Below are 16577 nucleotides of genomic sequence, written 5' to 3' on the forward strand. Positions count from 1 at the left end.
TATTCAAATGACATATGTTGAGCTTATCAGATTCCATTGCACAGTTCATCACAATACGTGGGATGGACGCGTTTTGATTTGCATTCGGGGCTAAGCCATTACTAGCCAACATCGCGAACAAATGACGGGAAAGGTGAAGAATGCATACAAAAGGTTGGCATTATGAAATTAACAGAGCAAAACAATAAAGAGTGATCGTTTATCATACTTCTTAGATTTCCAAGCCAATTATAAAAACTTTTATCGAAATGTGTGTTTCACGAAGAATAGCATCAAAAAGAATAGGGTAGAATAGAGAAGAGTAGGTAGAAAGGATAGACAGAAATATTACTTAAGAGCAGTCCTCAGCAGGTCAGAGTTGCAAAGACCATCGCAAGCGGCAGCAGAGTCCAACAGCAACCATACTCCAACAGCAACAACATCTACAGCATCCGAAACAGCAACAGCATTCACAGCCCTCCAGCAGCATTCCCAGCACTCCAGCAGCATTCCCAGGCACTCCAGCAGTCAGTACACCACGTTCACCAGAAGACTTTTAGGAAGGAAGGAGTCACGGACTAACTAAGGATAGGAGTCAAGGATTAACTTAGAAGGAAGATGAATAACTTGTTCAGGAAGGGTTTAACTTTCAGGAAGGACAGAAACACCGGGATTAAGGAAAGGAATCATGGATGTTGTGGGAAGGAAAAGAGGGCTTTTTCAAAGAAAGGGTTTGTTGGCCAGCTGATCCACTGAATGTACTGGCCGAGCTTCATCCTCCGCGCGGTCCTTCACTTGCACGAATCCATCCTTGGTGAAGACACTGTGCAGTTTGCCGTCCTTTTTCAATTTGAGAGCACTACCTTTGATCGATCTAGCGAGTTCCGTCAGATTCTCGTTCAGGTAGATCCGCTTGTTGACAGAGAAACCCAGATGTGATAACGACAGGTTGCGCGAAGAAAGATATCGTCGGTAAAATTCATCTCGTGCTGCTCTGAAGGTAAACTGAAGTAGCAAAGGGGGAGCAGTGCCATCAGCGATTGGGAGGCGAGCCAGCCTTTTCGTGTAAATCAAAGGACGATCTTGATCACTGTAGCCCAAAGCAAGCGAGACGCTCCTGACGTAGTTAGAGATGTTTTCTGAAGACTGATAGGGCACACCAGACAGCAGCAGATCATTCAGTTTCCCGCAGACGAGGATCCGTTCATAGTTGAGGCTGACGTTGTCCCGGGTCTTGGTTAGATCAGCAGACAGCTTGTTGACATTTTTGGAGCACTCGGTTTTGAACTGCTGCATGTCTTCGCGAAGAACGGCAAACTCTGACTGTAGATCCGACTTACAGTTTTCAATCCTTGCGTTGGTTTGCTCGAACATCGTTTTCATTCGAGAAAAGAGCTCATCCAGAGATTGCACAGGCTCTTCCTCCGGGTCCGATTTGGTCAAGTCTTCCCTCGATCGCTTGAAGCTCATCGTAGGTTTTGTTTTGGTTCTGATGGCAGTAGTATATGTAACAGCGAGTGAACCGTGGAATGAACCGTGAGTGCCACTATACGATTTCAGGAGCAAAATGGCGTGGCCTTGGATGGAATGTATGACTCGTTTCAGCAAAACTTTATCGCCTTGTAATTCCTCAGCTAGTTGACGAACTGCGCGTACTCCATGGACATCGGCTGCAGCACACGAGACTTTACAACTCCAAACTTTGATAAAGTCGGCAAATCGGTTGAAACACGGTTAAATCTTCGTCTGAATCACAGGCAATAAAAGTCACTCTTTATCTGAGTACATCCCAGAGAAGTCTTGTCTAAAAATAGACGGCGTCCTATCTCGCTCAGCAAAATTAAGTCGATAAAGTAGTCGGTTTCGATGAGAAAAAGTGGAAAACGTGGTCTAAAAATAGCGACGCCATCCCCCTATGGACGCTTGATGAAATGTGAGTGAAAGAGCACCAACATATTCTTCTCTTTGGAGTGTTGCTCGGAGACGGGCCAGCATTATATGTGTTGGTGAGAACTGCAGATCGCTGAAATGTTTACACGCGGGCAAAAATGATCTACGGGCTTGTTGCAAAAAATGTTATAAAATGTGACATTTTCTGCAGCAAATCCACTGTTGCAGATTTTGAGATATATTTTTCCTTTGGATGTGGTATTGAGGAAGACTTAAAAAAAAAAAAGATAGGTACAATTTCCCAAAATCCGTTTTAGTGGACAAAAACCGACAACTTTTTCATTCATTGAGAAGTACGGAAAAACATTTTGGCGTCGAGTTACGATTTTTTGATGTTTTGATAATAAAAGAAATCTCACAAAAAATTGGCTTTTATTTTTAATGTAAATACTTTCAGTACTTAAATTTTTTTTTTTATAAAATGCATAATTTTCAAGTAATGCCATGCAGCCTAATCAATGATTAAAATATTATTGATTTTTTAAATACATGTCCATCTTTGCTTATCTTGATTTTTTTTTCGAACAGCTGAGAAAATTCTCTTATATTTTGCTTTTGCATTTTCCAAACAAAACAATTAGCAACTGAGATACACAGCCTTGCAAAAATAAATTAGTTGTTTATGAGTTTCAGCCAATTAGACCTTATTTTTCAGTCATTCGTCAGATTTTCAATGTTATAAAACAAAACTTTTGTTTAATCCCCCAAAAAATATTTTTTTCAAAATTTTAAGTTTATCAGCACCTTGACGTTCAATTATAACTCATAAAAAGAATTTTCAACTAAAATCAAGTGATACATAGCTTAATAGGAAGTGAGCAAGCAAGTTTCTATCAACAGTTTTACAAAAAAAAAATGTTTTAACAGAGCAATTCCAGCTCAAATCAGGAATTTTTCTGGTACTTTTGTACCCGACCCTCTCCGATTTCAATGAAACTTTGTAGACATGTTATCCTAGGCCTATATAGGCCATTTTTGTGTATATGGAGCCAGTTGCACTCGATAATGACATTTGAGAAGGGCGTAAGTTATTTAAATATTTTCGTATTTCGTAATGTAAATATTGCTGTATCTCTAAGCCGCTGATGTAAATATTGCTGTATCTCTAAGCCGCTGATTCGTATCAAAAAGTGGTCAAAGACACACTTGTAAGAAATTTGACGGGTTTTCCGAAAAAAATACACTGAAAGAAAAATACACGCCATTTCTCTGAGATTTTTTGATTGTTAAGTTTAAAAGTGTAATTTGAAGGTGATGTCACGATTTTTTTTCGTTCAAAATTTTTGTGAAAATAGCCTAAAATGTGACAAAACACTGACGAAAAATGTAGTATGGTATGTCTCTCCTAAAAAAATACAAAAATCATTTACTAAAACTGTTTTTTTTGAAAAGTGGTCTAAACGTCAAAATTTTCAAAAACCGATAGTGGGAATCGATTCCCCAGACAATTTTACATTAAAGTCTCCATATTGACCATTGTCCTATGTTCAATCCTTGGGAAGATACAGCGATTTTAAAAATAAAAATGTTGAAAAAATGGGTTTTTTATTGGTTTTTGTCATTTTCTATATGACAGACTTGTTTTTTCAGTCTCGAAAATATTTTTACCGGAAAGCTCGTCCGATTTCCCATAAGTTTGCCTTCGTCAGCATTTGAATTGGATGTATGGGCTTACAGATATAAGCATAATTACATTGCTCTTAACTAAAAATAGTATATTTTTTTCAGTGTGGTAGAAACCTGGATAGTAAATAAGCTTACGTAAATATTAGAACGAGTCAAATTGAAAAGCTGTCAAAGGCAAACTTATGGGAAATCGGACGAGCTTTCCGGTAAAAATATTTTCGAGACTGAAAAAACAAGTCTGTCATATAGAAATTGCCAAAAACAAAAAAAACATTTTTATTTTAAAAATCGCTGTATCTTCCCAAGAATTGGATATAGGACAATGGTCAATATGGCGACTTTAATGTAAAATTGTCTGGGGAATCGATTCCCACTATCGGTTTTAGAAAAGTTTGACGTTTAGACCACTTTTCAAAAAAACAGGTATAGTAAATGATTTTTGTATTTTTTTAGGAGAGACATACCATCCTGCATTTTTCGTCAGTCTTTTCGTTACATTTTAGGCTATTTTCACAAAAATTTTGAACGAAAAAAAAACGTGACATCACCTTCAAATTTCACTTTAAAACTTAAAAATAAAAAAATCTCATAGAGATTTGTCTTTGACCACTTTTTGATACGATGCAACGGCTTCGAGATACAGCAATATTTAAATTACGAAATACGAAAATATTTAAATAACTTACGCCCTTCTCAAATGTCATTATCGAGTGCAACTGGCTCCATATACACAAAAATGGCCTATATAGGCCTAGGATAACATGTCTACAAAGTTTCATTGAAATCGGAGAGGGTCGGGTACAAAAGTACCAGAAAAATTCCTGATTTGAGCTGGAATTGCTCAATAGTGAAAATAAGCAAATTGGATGGAGTGAGGTGCGAATGCTTAACCTGCCAAACATACGAAAATTTCCCCTATTTTTGAAAAGTAAAAAAAATATGTTTTTTGATAACTTAGCCCTGAATTGATCAGAAAATTTCTTCAAAAGTGACAGATTTCCGAATACTTACGTGCCTTTTTAAGGGCAGCTGCCAACATTGTATGGAGGTTTGTATGGGTGAATAAATGAGACAAAATTACTTCTTTGCTCATTGGGAAGGCCTTAAGGCTGGTACAAATATTTTTAAAAGTTTTTGTCACCCCCCCCCCCCCCCCCCTTCAAAATTGGCCCGAAAAATCAGGGGGCAAAAAAAAAATTTTTACAATAAACTTCAAAATTTCAATGAAAATTCAAGTGCAACCAGCTTAAAACAAATTAAAATACATTCTTCTGCGTTTAAAATCATTTTTAGCATGTTTGGGTTTATTAAAAAATCATAATTTTTTTTGAAAATTTTCGATGCAAAATCTTTTTTTTCGATACAATTTTTATTTTTGTCAGATCTAGGATTTTTTGAAAACTAGAGATTGCAAAACAACTGAACTAGTGTAAAATGCATTTTAAAACACTTTTTTCATTTAAATTTGAAGACTATGGCTTGTTATTTAAATTTTTATATTTTTTTTATTTTTTTGCCCCCCCCCCCCCTTGACCTCGGCCAGGGCCGAGGGACAAAAACTTTTTTAAATATTTGCATCGGCCTAATTTAGTTTGAGCAAATTTAAAAAAAAAGACAAAAAAGTCAGCACACTTCGTAAAGACCTGCTCATTTCTGGAATTTGGAGAAAATAGCTCAAAGCTATTTGCAACAGCTTAAATAAGTTTCTAAAATACCCCTTTTCTATTTGTTATAAGTTTGGTTGTTCTGGTAGTCCAGTTCAATTAGTTATTAACATAACAATACTTTCCCATCACTTTGCTGCCGGTCAACGGATTGGATTGGATTGGAAGAAAATACACACACACACAAACAGAAAAACCGATCAAATAGATCCCAAAAAAGTTTAATGTTTCGAATTATTCGGGAGTAACATGTTAAATCAAGTTTTTTTCAAGTTTTCATTAAATATAAACTACTAGCAATACGATTACAACATTTCGTTCAATAAAACTGAATGCACCACAACGTCTATTCATCACTCCACGTTGCCCCTTACTTACTTCTCCACCACACGCGGTTACATCAAATCGCAAATGTGTGTGTGTGCTGTGATGGTCAAGGAAAGTGTTGAAAGTGGTGAAGGTCGTCGTCTTCGTCGCCTTCACGTCATCACTGCTGCTGCCACTTCTGGTTGTGGTTCAATAATTTTTGGCCTCTCCGTTTTTCAGACTTGCTTCTTTTTCTTTTGCTTCGAACGCGAAAAAAGTTGTAACAACCGTATTGTTCGCTAAATATGGCTACGTGTGTTGGTGTGCGAGCTTTCTTCCACCCGTCTTATACCTTAGTATTTCTTTCGTGTGTGTATTTGCGTCTACTACGAAGTTGGGTAACGAGAGGAGGTGAGGCGGGCGGTTTCAAAGCAAACATAAATTAGCGAAGGTCGAAACTGTGATGGAGTTATGTGTGTACGTGTGTACAATGCTTAGGCCAGTCAATGGCGGCGGCAGTGGCCGTGGCGGCGAGAGTGTTGGGGTTGGTTTTGAATATAGCAATTATGGTGATTTATGGCTGTGAGAGAGATAAACTTGCCCGAAGTGATGCCCGTAATGATGCAACCCTGTCCATAGTATACCTCCCGAATGATGATTTACAGGCAATAACGATCAGACTGCAGCAATTTGTCTAATTGTATCTTTTTTAGCGTGTTAAAAGTGGATGTCCCTATTTTGGACCTATGGGTCGAACATAGGTACATCGGTTCAAGTTACATCTGTATCTTAATTTTTCTTAAACCTTCAATTTTTCCTTCAATTTCCAGATGAACGTGCGCGTCACGACGATGGACGCGGAGCTGGAGTTTGCGATACAGCAGAGCACTACCGGCAAGCAGCTGTTCGATCAGGTCGTCAAAACCATCGGCCTGCGGGAGGTGTGGTTCTTCGGCCTCCAGTACACAGACTCCAAGGGTGACCTCACGTGGATCAAGTTGTACAAAAAGGTAAGAAGTCAAGGACTACCATCCATCTGCTTGTACGAGTCACTAAATCTATAAATTGAATGTTGATGCTCCTACTTTTCCGGAATTGCCAGTTGTAGAGTATTGCTAGACCATATAAAGGCTGTTTATCTAGAAATTAGTTCAAACATTTCACGTAATATTCCTAGTAAAGCTGTGAATTGAATTTTATCACATCACCACTTCAAAAGGTGTGTGCCAACTGATTACCTCATCGGTTCACCTTCTCACCGCAAAATACCGGCTAATCAAGGACCGCGGTAAATAGCCGCCATTCGTACCAACAAAGTGTCGCATCTCCTGATAAGACTTGAAAGTTTCCAAACTGTCATTAGGCCCTCTCTTGACTCACCAGAAACCCGTACGTTTGAAACGAATCATTTAACTCGAGGGTGGTCTCTAATTTGACACGAAACTACCGCAATTTACGAAATGGAATGTTTGCCCAGAAAGGCGCCAAACGCGCTGTCTCTCTGTTCTCTCTTATCGAAGAACGGACGGTAAAACACTTTTAGAAATTGCCGGTCTTATCAACATCAGAAAAGAGAGCAAATACGCCAACCGGCACCAACCTTGGTTCGAATGCGTGTCGTCCGCGCCCGCTCTTATCGGAATGTTTGCTCAATAACGAATAATGAACTCATTTTTGTTTCATGTTGGTGTGCCATTTTTTTGTCGCGAAATGAATTCCTCGCAAATTAATTAAAATTAGGGCTACATGGCCTGCCAATTAGGCGGAAGCTGCCCGCGTAATGAATTGTTTGACAAATATTATTCCAAATCCATCGATGATCTAGATTTCCAAAAAAACTTTCTTCGCGCAAATACGGACACATTCCGGAAAACCAGTTGAGCCAGACGCTGAACGCTGGGTAAACATAAACTATCGACGGCTTTGAATCCGCCAAATTGCCACCGCTTGGTAAAGCAAGCGGATTTCTCATCTGAATATCGTAATTCGCACTCTCTCCAACATGACCTGAAATCACAACCAGTTGCCAGTTGATCGCAGTGTGGCAGTGGCGCACTGGAAATTTGAGCAAATAAATCCGGAAGCGATCCGGTTGAGACGAGCCGACTTAAAAATGGTCAACACAGAAAAAAATCTTCAATTTGCGAGAAAATATTTTTTTTTGTTTTTATGAAAACCAAAAAAAAAATTGTAACAAATAAAATTGTTTTACCCAAAATCTGTCCTGATGAAAAAAAGTGTAATTATAAATCAGAAAATTACATTGGTGCGATACATTTGAACCTTTTTATCTGAAATTCACACATGAATTCAGGTAAAATTAGATGAGAAACAACAAAATTAACAGTTTAAAAAGTTCAACGCATTACCGTGTCAGTATGTTTGAAAAGAGCAATTCTCTACCAAAACCGGAAATGGATTTTATTTGTATTTTTTGATTTGGCTCAAACTTTGTGGGGGCCTTCCCTATGACCAAATAAGGTATTTTGGGTCATTGGTTTACCCATACAAGTCTCCATACAATTTTGGCTGCTGTCCATACAAAAATGGTATGTAAATATTCAAACAGCTGTAACTTTTGAGTGAATTTTCTGATCATATTGGCAGACGTGCACAGTGAGCAAAGATTTTCCCGTTTGGTTGGTTGCACACACACACACACACACACACACGTGCACAGTGAGCAAAGATTCACTCTGCCGGTTTACGAAGGCAATCATCTCAAAATGTGGTGAAGTGCTATTGAGTGCCGATGCACGTCTGCATATTGGTGTCTTCGGCAAAGATGTAGGTATTGTTGAGGACTTTTGAGAAAAATAGGTACACGGAAAAAAATTGCAGATTTTTTAATCAACTTTTTTTTCACTAAAACTAAATTTCCCACAATACGTATTTTTTTATTTTCGAGATTTTTTGATGTGTTTTAGGGGACAAAAATCCGCAACCTTTGAGGCATAAAAAACAGGTCAAAAAATCTGCCGCCGAGCTATGATTTTTTGAAAAAAAATAATGATTTTTGGAAAAAAAATCGAAGTTTTATGCAAAAATAAGTTTGACATTATTTCTTAAAAATAGTGACCATGACTGACGATTTCTAAATTATTTTTTTTTGAAAAGTTAAGAAAATTTGCTATAAAATTGTCTAAGAGACATTGAAGATTGCACCTCGGGTTGCTGAGATAGAACCGCTTTAAGAAAAAGAAACACGAACATAAATTTTTCAAACATCAGATTTCGTGCCCTTTCTCCAAGTTGTATTCACTTAAGATTGATTTTGGCTAAAGGCTGGTAAGGAGCTCGGTAGGGTCGCAGTAAAACAGAGAGCAAAGCCATAACAATAATCCTTTAAATATGTGGCAAAAATCACGGATTCAGTATTCTACAACAAAAAAATTCATAAAAATATCCAAAACTTTCAAAAAATCTGGACTTTTTATTAGGTCCTATAAACAAATATAAATATTGAGTGTATCCCGTTTACTCCGAAGAACATTGACATTGACAATTTCATACACATATTTGGGCTAATAGTTGATTAGATACAGTCTCTAAAAGAGAAACAAAGAGGAAAAAATAGCCTGACACCACAGAAAAAATGATGGTAATATTCCATACGGAATGATGACAGATTTTGTATCAAAAAAAGAGTAATTTTGCATCAGGAAGGGGTGAATTTTCATCAGATTTCGGTGAATTGTCAATAGGTAATATATTAATAATATTACACAAAAATAGAGATAATATTCAACCTATTAAATTTTTAACATTCCTAATTCCAACATTTTTTTCTGTGATTCTAAAAGGGCGCATACGCTTTGTGAACACCCTATTTCAATTCGAGCCAAGCATTTCATTAGGGCCTAAAACCAAAACGTAAACATTTGGCATTATTCCACTATTCCATTCATTAGTACGCTCCCTACATGCCCTCCAAGAATCAGATTGATAGCAAACAATTTTCAAACACAAAAGGGCACATAACACTGTTCACTCGAAACCAGAAAAAAAAGTTCAGTTGTGCCCTTTTCTTTTTGAGAGGCGACGCGTGGCTAAAATGTTTTTTAGATTAATTTTATTTAAAAAATAACTTTTATACATTAATAAAGAGAAATTAGATGATGTTCAGCAATATATTTGTGATAATTGCTGAGCACTTGATTTTTATTTAAATAGCCACTTTTTAAAATTACAGCAATGATCATTTTTAAGAAATGTAAAATTGAAATGCTTTTTACATTAAAGTTTTCTATAATTAGCTTGTTTTGCAAATAAAAAAAAACTAAACCAGAACAAACTTAAGGCGTAATCCAACCACAAGTTTTTCCCTGGAGTTTTCTTTAGAATGGCTTCTCTTATGTTCCACTGGATTAGATTAGAGCGAAAATTATTCATTAATTCTCACTAAGCAAACATTCCGGATGTTGACCATCCTAAACCAAAACAATTAGGTTATTTAAAAGTGTGTTTTACGTTTCTCTTCAAAATTTCCCTCAAAAACTAGAGGGGAAAAAATAATATCGATGAAAATTAAATTTTTCATTTAACAAAAACTCGTGCAAACCGATTGAACAATTTTTAACGCTTTTTTTGCGCTGATTTTCAAAATGGGCTTTTTAATCATATAACATTTTTTGAATTGAGAGTCACAAAAAAATAAAAGCTATACTTAAGTACAAAAAATCAGAGATTGTTTGTTTTTTACTGCGTATCATATCTCAAAATAAATCCATAAAATAAAACACATCACATTATAAAATTTTCAAAACAAAAAACTCGATCAAAACTCCAGAATTCAACAGTTGTTCACAAAAGCAATTCAAACGTAAGTAGACATTATAAACAAGCTTATTTAAGCTTTATTTTGATTTTTGATTTTGTACAAACAACATGTTAAGGAAATTATTGTTGGTAGGTTAAAGATTTTGTTCTATTTTCTTTCAAATAATTCTGCAAATCTGTCGATGAATTTGCTTGCTCATTTTTAACTGAGCTATTTATTACTTTATTTCAGTTAAAAATGCTTTTTGTTGGGTATGGGTTCTACTGTTTAAAACAATTGAAAAGGTTTTACAAAAAAATTTGAGCGAACCCGCCAACTTGTCTTGGAATCATGGAACAGCCAAGCGCATTCTTAGGTACCACAAAGCGCTCAATGAAAATCAAACGCGCACTGAAAGTTCTCCCAAGCAACCGCCAACCTGTCCGGATTTCTACATGCACGAGTTCCCATACAACGCGTCCAAAAAATACACTGAAAACCCCCTAATATGTACACGATTGACCGTATGAATGTGGTAGTTCAGGGTGTGCATGAAAGCTTTTGGACAGTCGACATAAAAGCGCACGAGCCTAGACGCGAGCAGGGAGAGACCAAAGTTCAAAGAGAGAGAGAGAAAACTCCATATTTTGCTCTCCCCCTGCTCTCGTCATGGCTCGCGCGCATTTATGGCGACTGCTCAAAAGCTTCCATGCACACCCTGAACTCACACATTCATACCGTCCAGCGTGTACAAATGGGCGGGCTTTCAGTGTATTTTTTGGATGCATTGTATGGGAACTCGTGCATGAAGAAATCCGGACAGGTTGGCGGCTGCTTGGGAGAACTTTCAGTGCGCGTTTGATTTTCATTGAGCGCTTTGTGGTACGAATGCGCTTGGCTGTTTCACGATTCCAAGACAATTCGTTCAATTATTTTTATGAACATATTTTATTTCTTCCTTCAGAAATAAATCAAAATGATCATCTGTCCTATGATCAGGTTGAACAGGTGGAGGCGACGCCTCTGTCTTTTTCGTTAGTTTTTCGTGGCTAAGAAACTTTCTATGTTATAAAGTGAAGTTTTCATACATTCTTAACTCTAATTCAAAAGGTTAGAGTTAAAAGGGCCTAATAACGAGACTTAATTATCAGTTTTATTGCGAAAATCAACATAAATTAAGAAGAATTAAAGCAGAGTCTAGGATAATGATGTGTTTTAACGTATCATCTGTAAAAATACCACCAGTAAAGCTTTCTTTTCAAATAGCAATTGAAACAAGTTGTCCTCCTTTTTTCAGCGATTTTCTCGAAATTAGTATTTTTGGGCCAGGGACGTCCGATGAACACAACTTTGGAGAAATTTTGCTTCCTTGACAATTTTTCGAAAATTGATACAAACAATCTTCAAACAGCTAAAGTGGCCACCGGGATATGGCTTCCTTTCTCCGGGAGTTTCAATTTCACACCACCCTGGGCCACTGAGCAAGCGCGGTCAGTGCCGCCCAACCCGAGCATCTAGCTGGGAGCACTGACCATCGCCAAGCCGGTTTTCGTAACAGTCATCAAAACAATAAATTAAATCGAGAGGCCCCAGAGCAATTCAGAGCAGAGGCCAGACTCTAGATCTGTGTTCCTTTCGGTTCCGTTCCGCTCTCTTTCCTTCCCCCGCGTGCTCCCCAAAGTCGTCGTCGTCTTCTTCTATGCCATCTTTAATTCATAGTTTTCGCTATCGGTTACATCTCAACGTTCAACTATACAGTTGGTGGCGGCCGCCGCCGGCCACTTACAAGAGAGAAGTTACCGGTTTTTCCCGCCACTCACTATCACTATCCGACGACTCGCCAAGGTCCAAGTTGCCGGTGTCCCACTCTCACCTGTTGATATTATCGCCTTTGGTTTGGTAGTGTTAGTTGCAGAAGTTGTGCAGTAGAAGTAATAATCTGTTCTATGCTGGTTTGATTGTGTTACAATACAGGGTGACTAATACAGCAATTTGTTGGCGTTGTGGATTGAATAGTTCAAGAACTGCTCATACAAAAGTAAAGTCTCCGACAAAGTTGTAGATTATGATCATCCACAGTAGATTTCTAATTTTTAAATCTTACAACAAGTTGCCACCCTAACCTGCGTCGCATATCTCCCCAATGACTGTATCTTGCGGCGAGCCTAAGGCCCGAGGGCTTGAAACAATTTCAGGAATGTTGCCGCGCTGTTGTCGTCGACGTCGTGTTCGCTGGTTGAGTTATCAGTCCTCTAAGAAATATGAACCACTTGACAACGACGACAGCTATGATGGTGCTGCTAAGCCAAGTCGTCCCCCTGTTAACCACCCCCAACCCCGCGTTTCGGTTGTAACAACACCCCAAGGTGAACCAGATTCACCTCCCCCCGAGCTGTACCTGCTAATGGTGGTCATATGTTGTAAGGCTTGTTAGGAGTTCTTTTTTTTTGCTAGCCCTGCCCTGCTAGTACCAGTAATTAAGCTATTACCCGCCAGTTTTACCCCTCTTGGTATGTGACTCTACTTTTTTTTGTTTGCCTAAATACAAACACACACAAATTACGTAAGTGTGACTCTCTTACTCACTAGTAATGAAATGGTGTTTCTTGCTTTCAAACCCGAAAAAATGGCACGTGTGTGGACGTGCCGCGGTGTTTTGTTATCTTGTCCACAACTCTCCGCCCTCCCCTCGTTGGATTTAATTAACAGCCCGAGAATATCGTTTGCAAGCATATGAAAAAGATTAAAAAAATTATCAAACGAAACATTGAGCAACGGATATCGCCCGGGCCGAGTCATGGTGCGGGCGGTGGTGGAGGAGGAGGCACTGGCAGCAATCCGGCGGCAGGGACGCAGAACGGGGAAGAGGACGAGGACTCCGACGGGGAAGATCTGGTAAGGTGGTTTGGTTGTGTGTTGCGATCCTGGACCCCCAAAAAGCTCCCGTTTATTAAGTGTTTGTAGAAATTGCTAGGTTTTGTAAGATTATCGATGAAACTATCTTGAAATTTCACTGTTCACTATTTAACATCAATGAATGTGAAAAGTGGTGAAACATGACGAAAAAATCTCCCCAAAACTCTCAAAAAGGCAGATTTTTAGATTGTCGATGTCGTTAATCAAGCTTTGATAACAATAATATCTCAAAAAGATTGTAGAGGGATACATTCTCACATATTTCTCAGTGAGTTTTTGTGCAATACAAAACAAAGTTTGTACGGAATGGGAGCGGCCGTGGCTGACTGGTTGAGGTGTTCGCTTTGTAAGTGAATGGTTTTGGGTTCGATTCCCATCTGCTCCCAACGAGAAAGTTAAGAAAACATAGAATTGAAATGATGAATATGACTGAAAAATCAAAGTCGCTCGAGGCGGGGTTCGATCCCCCGTCCTTTGGGTTGGTAAGCAAAAATGCTAACCACTAGGCCATGACGACTTGGTAAGCTTGGACTGGAATTAGGACTACTGTTACAGAGAGCGAGTTGTGGCGCTATAAACACGGCAAATAGTGTCCAGGGCATTCGTGGAAATACAATGTCCCATCCCAGAGGGGTCCCGGAGTACCAAACCTTCTTAGCATGGTGCTCCCAACGAATACAACCAAATCTCGGAGCGTATGGTGGTGTGTCCCCACTAGGATGTAACAAAAATGACTTTTTGGCGGGCATTCAAGGGTTTGTTCCGGTGGGCATACTAAGCCCAAATCCAAAATATGAGCTTGATTGGACGTAACAGGAGCTGGCGCTCCGCCCTTCAATTTTAAATGGGATTTAACCCGTAAAAAAAGATTTTTTCAAAAATGTCACTTTTTGAGGCATTTTGGCCACCAATGCGTTTACCAAAAACATCACTGGCCGATTTTTCGAAAAAATGCCAAACTTTGAAGGCCTGTACCGAGCTCCAGGGTGCTCCAAATGTCAATGTTATATACACCAAAAGATGCGCAAGGATCTGGCCTACACGCCAGTGATGTTTTTGGTAAACGCATTGGTGGCCAAAATGCCTCAAAAAGTGGCATTTTTGAAAAAATCTTTTTTTACGGGTTAAATCCCATTTAAAATTGAAGGGCGGAGCGCCAGCTCCTGTTACGTCCAATCAAGCTCATATTTTGGATTTGGGCTTAGTATGCCCACCGGAACAAACCCTTGAATGCCCGCCAAAAAGTCATTTTTGTTACACTCTAGTCCCCACGCTTCTTCCTCCCCTGTCGATTCAGAATTGTGTTGTTGTTCGAACACTCAGTGCTCAAACTCAACCCAATTACGAATCATCTCTGCGATACGGCTTTACGCAGTAGGCCTGGCCGCTTTAACGCTTGTGATGTTTCAATGCATTCTAATGCAATGGCGCACTGTAAATGTTAATAAATGACAAGAAGAGTGCTAGGCGTCATCTAACCTAAGGCACTCTCCACCTCTACAACCTTGTTGACGAGACCAAAGTTGTAAAAGTTGATCCTGAAAAGTTATTAGCGATTTGGAATAGTAGCTTTGTATGCAATCTTTTTTTTATGCTCGAAATAACAAAGAATTTTTGTTTATTATGTGCACTCTTTTCTTGATACAAAATTAATAATAAGAAAGGCAAAAATAATTTGTTGTGTCCTATGAAAAGGTCCTATAAGCTGTGATATTAAGAAATTTTGAACTTCAAAATATAAAAATTTAATGATTTCGAAATTCCAAAATTTCCAACTCAGGAATAAAGATATTTAAAAATACAAATATTTAAAAATTCGAAAATACAAATATTTAAAAATTCAAAGCCTAAATACTATAAAGCTAAAAAAATCACAAATTTAAATAAAAGCAAGAGTTAAAAAATTCTAAACATATAAAATTACAATTAACCTTTTAACATGAAAATGTCTAATACAAACATTCTTGAATATTCAGAAATATGCATCAAAAATACAAATATCAAAAAATTAAAAAATTCTAAAATTTAAAAATTTGAATCAAATTGATTGCTTTGATACATTTAAAACAAAAAAAAAGTTTAACAAAATAAATCTAAATACTCAATTCAAACAATTATAAATTAATTCAAAGAAATTTAAAAAAATCGTTATTTTTGAAAATTATTATTTAATAAAAATACGATTTTTTTCAAAATTGTCATAAAATTTAAAAACTTAAAAAATAATAAAATTATCAGAAGTCCTAAAATTATGCAAATTTAAAAAAAGTAGAGAAATAAAACAAGATGTGCACCACCCTGGTCTTGATACAAAAATAACAAAAATCATTTTTTGTGTTCTATGAAAAGGTCCGAATAGCTTATATGATACATCATTTGGGCGAGAAAAGGTATATTTTCCAAATTTGGAATTTCAAAGTTTAAAAATTTAAAAATTTGGAAATTCCAAACTGTTTAAACAATTTAAATTAAATTCAAAAATACTAATATTTCAAAATTGAAAGCCAGAATATTTTAAAAATCAAAAACTAACAATTCAAAAATTCTAAACATTTCCAATTAAAAATAATAACAGTTTACCATTTAACATTTTGAAAAGTTTAAGTACAAACATTCTGAAATAGTAACGAAACTACAAGCAACAACATTGCTAAAACTGCTTAAAGGTATTTGTTTTAATCCTTTCTGAAATGTTTCAAACAACAAACATTCAGAAATAAAGAAATATGCAAATTCAAAAAATATTTAAAAACCATATACATAAAAGATCTATAGGTAAAAATAAAATTAAAAAAAAAACAAATAATTAAAAAATCACAACACAATCAAATTCAAAAACCTAAAAATTTAAAAATTATCAGAAATTCAAAAATAATAAAATTAAAGTTATGAAAAAAAAAACAAAATTGTAAATCAAAATTAAATAGGATTAAAAAATTATACAAAAATAAATTTAAAATAAAAAAAATCATAAATCATTAAAAGGCAGTGTTTGTAAATTCTGCTCGGTTTGTTCTAGAGGTTGTATCGAGGTGCTCCGATTCGGATGAAACTTTCAGCGTTTGTTTGCCTATACATGAGATGAACTCATGCCAAATATGAGCCCTCTACGACAAAGGGAAGTGGGGTAAAACGGGCTTCGAAATTTGAGGTCCAAAAAACCTAAAAAATCTTAAAATTGCTCGCATTTCCGTAAAACTTCATCAATTCCAACTTTCGTAGATGCATTTGAAAGGTCTTTTGAAGCACTTCAAAATGTGCTATAGACATCCAGGATCAGTTTGACTTTTTCTCATAGCTTTTGCAAATTACTGTTTAAAAATTGTTTTTTTTAAACCTCAATATCTTTTTGCAACAGCCTCCAACACCCATACTCC

General features: G+C 37.0%; 1 protein-coding gene across 8 annotated transcripts in view; it reads left to right on the top strand.

The window, feature by feature from the left end:
- The window catches only part of LOC120418133 (moesin/ezrin/radixin homolog 1), a 69134-nt gene that overhangs the window by 37979 nt on the left and 14578 nt on the right, over nt 1-16577 (top strand). For all 8 annotated transcript variants that reach the window (XM_039580416.2, XM_039580417.2, XM_039580418.2 and 5 more), the window contains one exon: nt 6356-6535. In XM_039580416.2, coding sequence (XP_039436350.1) covers nt 6356-6535 — 180 coding nt within the window. The remainder of the gene's footprint in view (nt 1-6355; nt 6536-16577) is intronic.

The sequence above is a fragment of the Culex pipiens genome, chromosome 1, assembly GCF_016801865.2.
Source record: "Culex pipiens pallens isolate TS chromosome 1, TS_CPP_V2, whole genome shotgun sequence".
In the NCBI taxonomy this organism is placed as follows: Eukaryota; Metazoa; Arthropoda; class Insecta; order Diptera; family Culicidae; genus Culex; species Culex pipiens.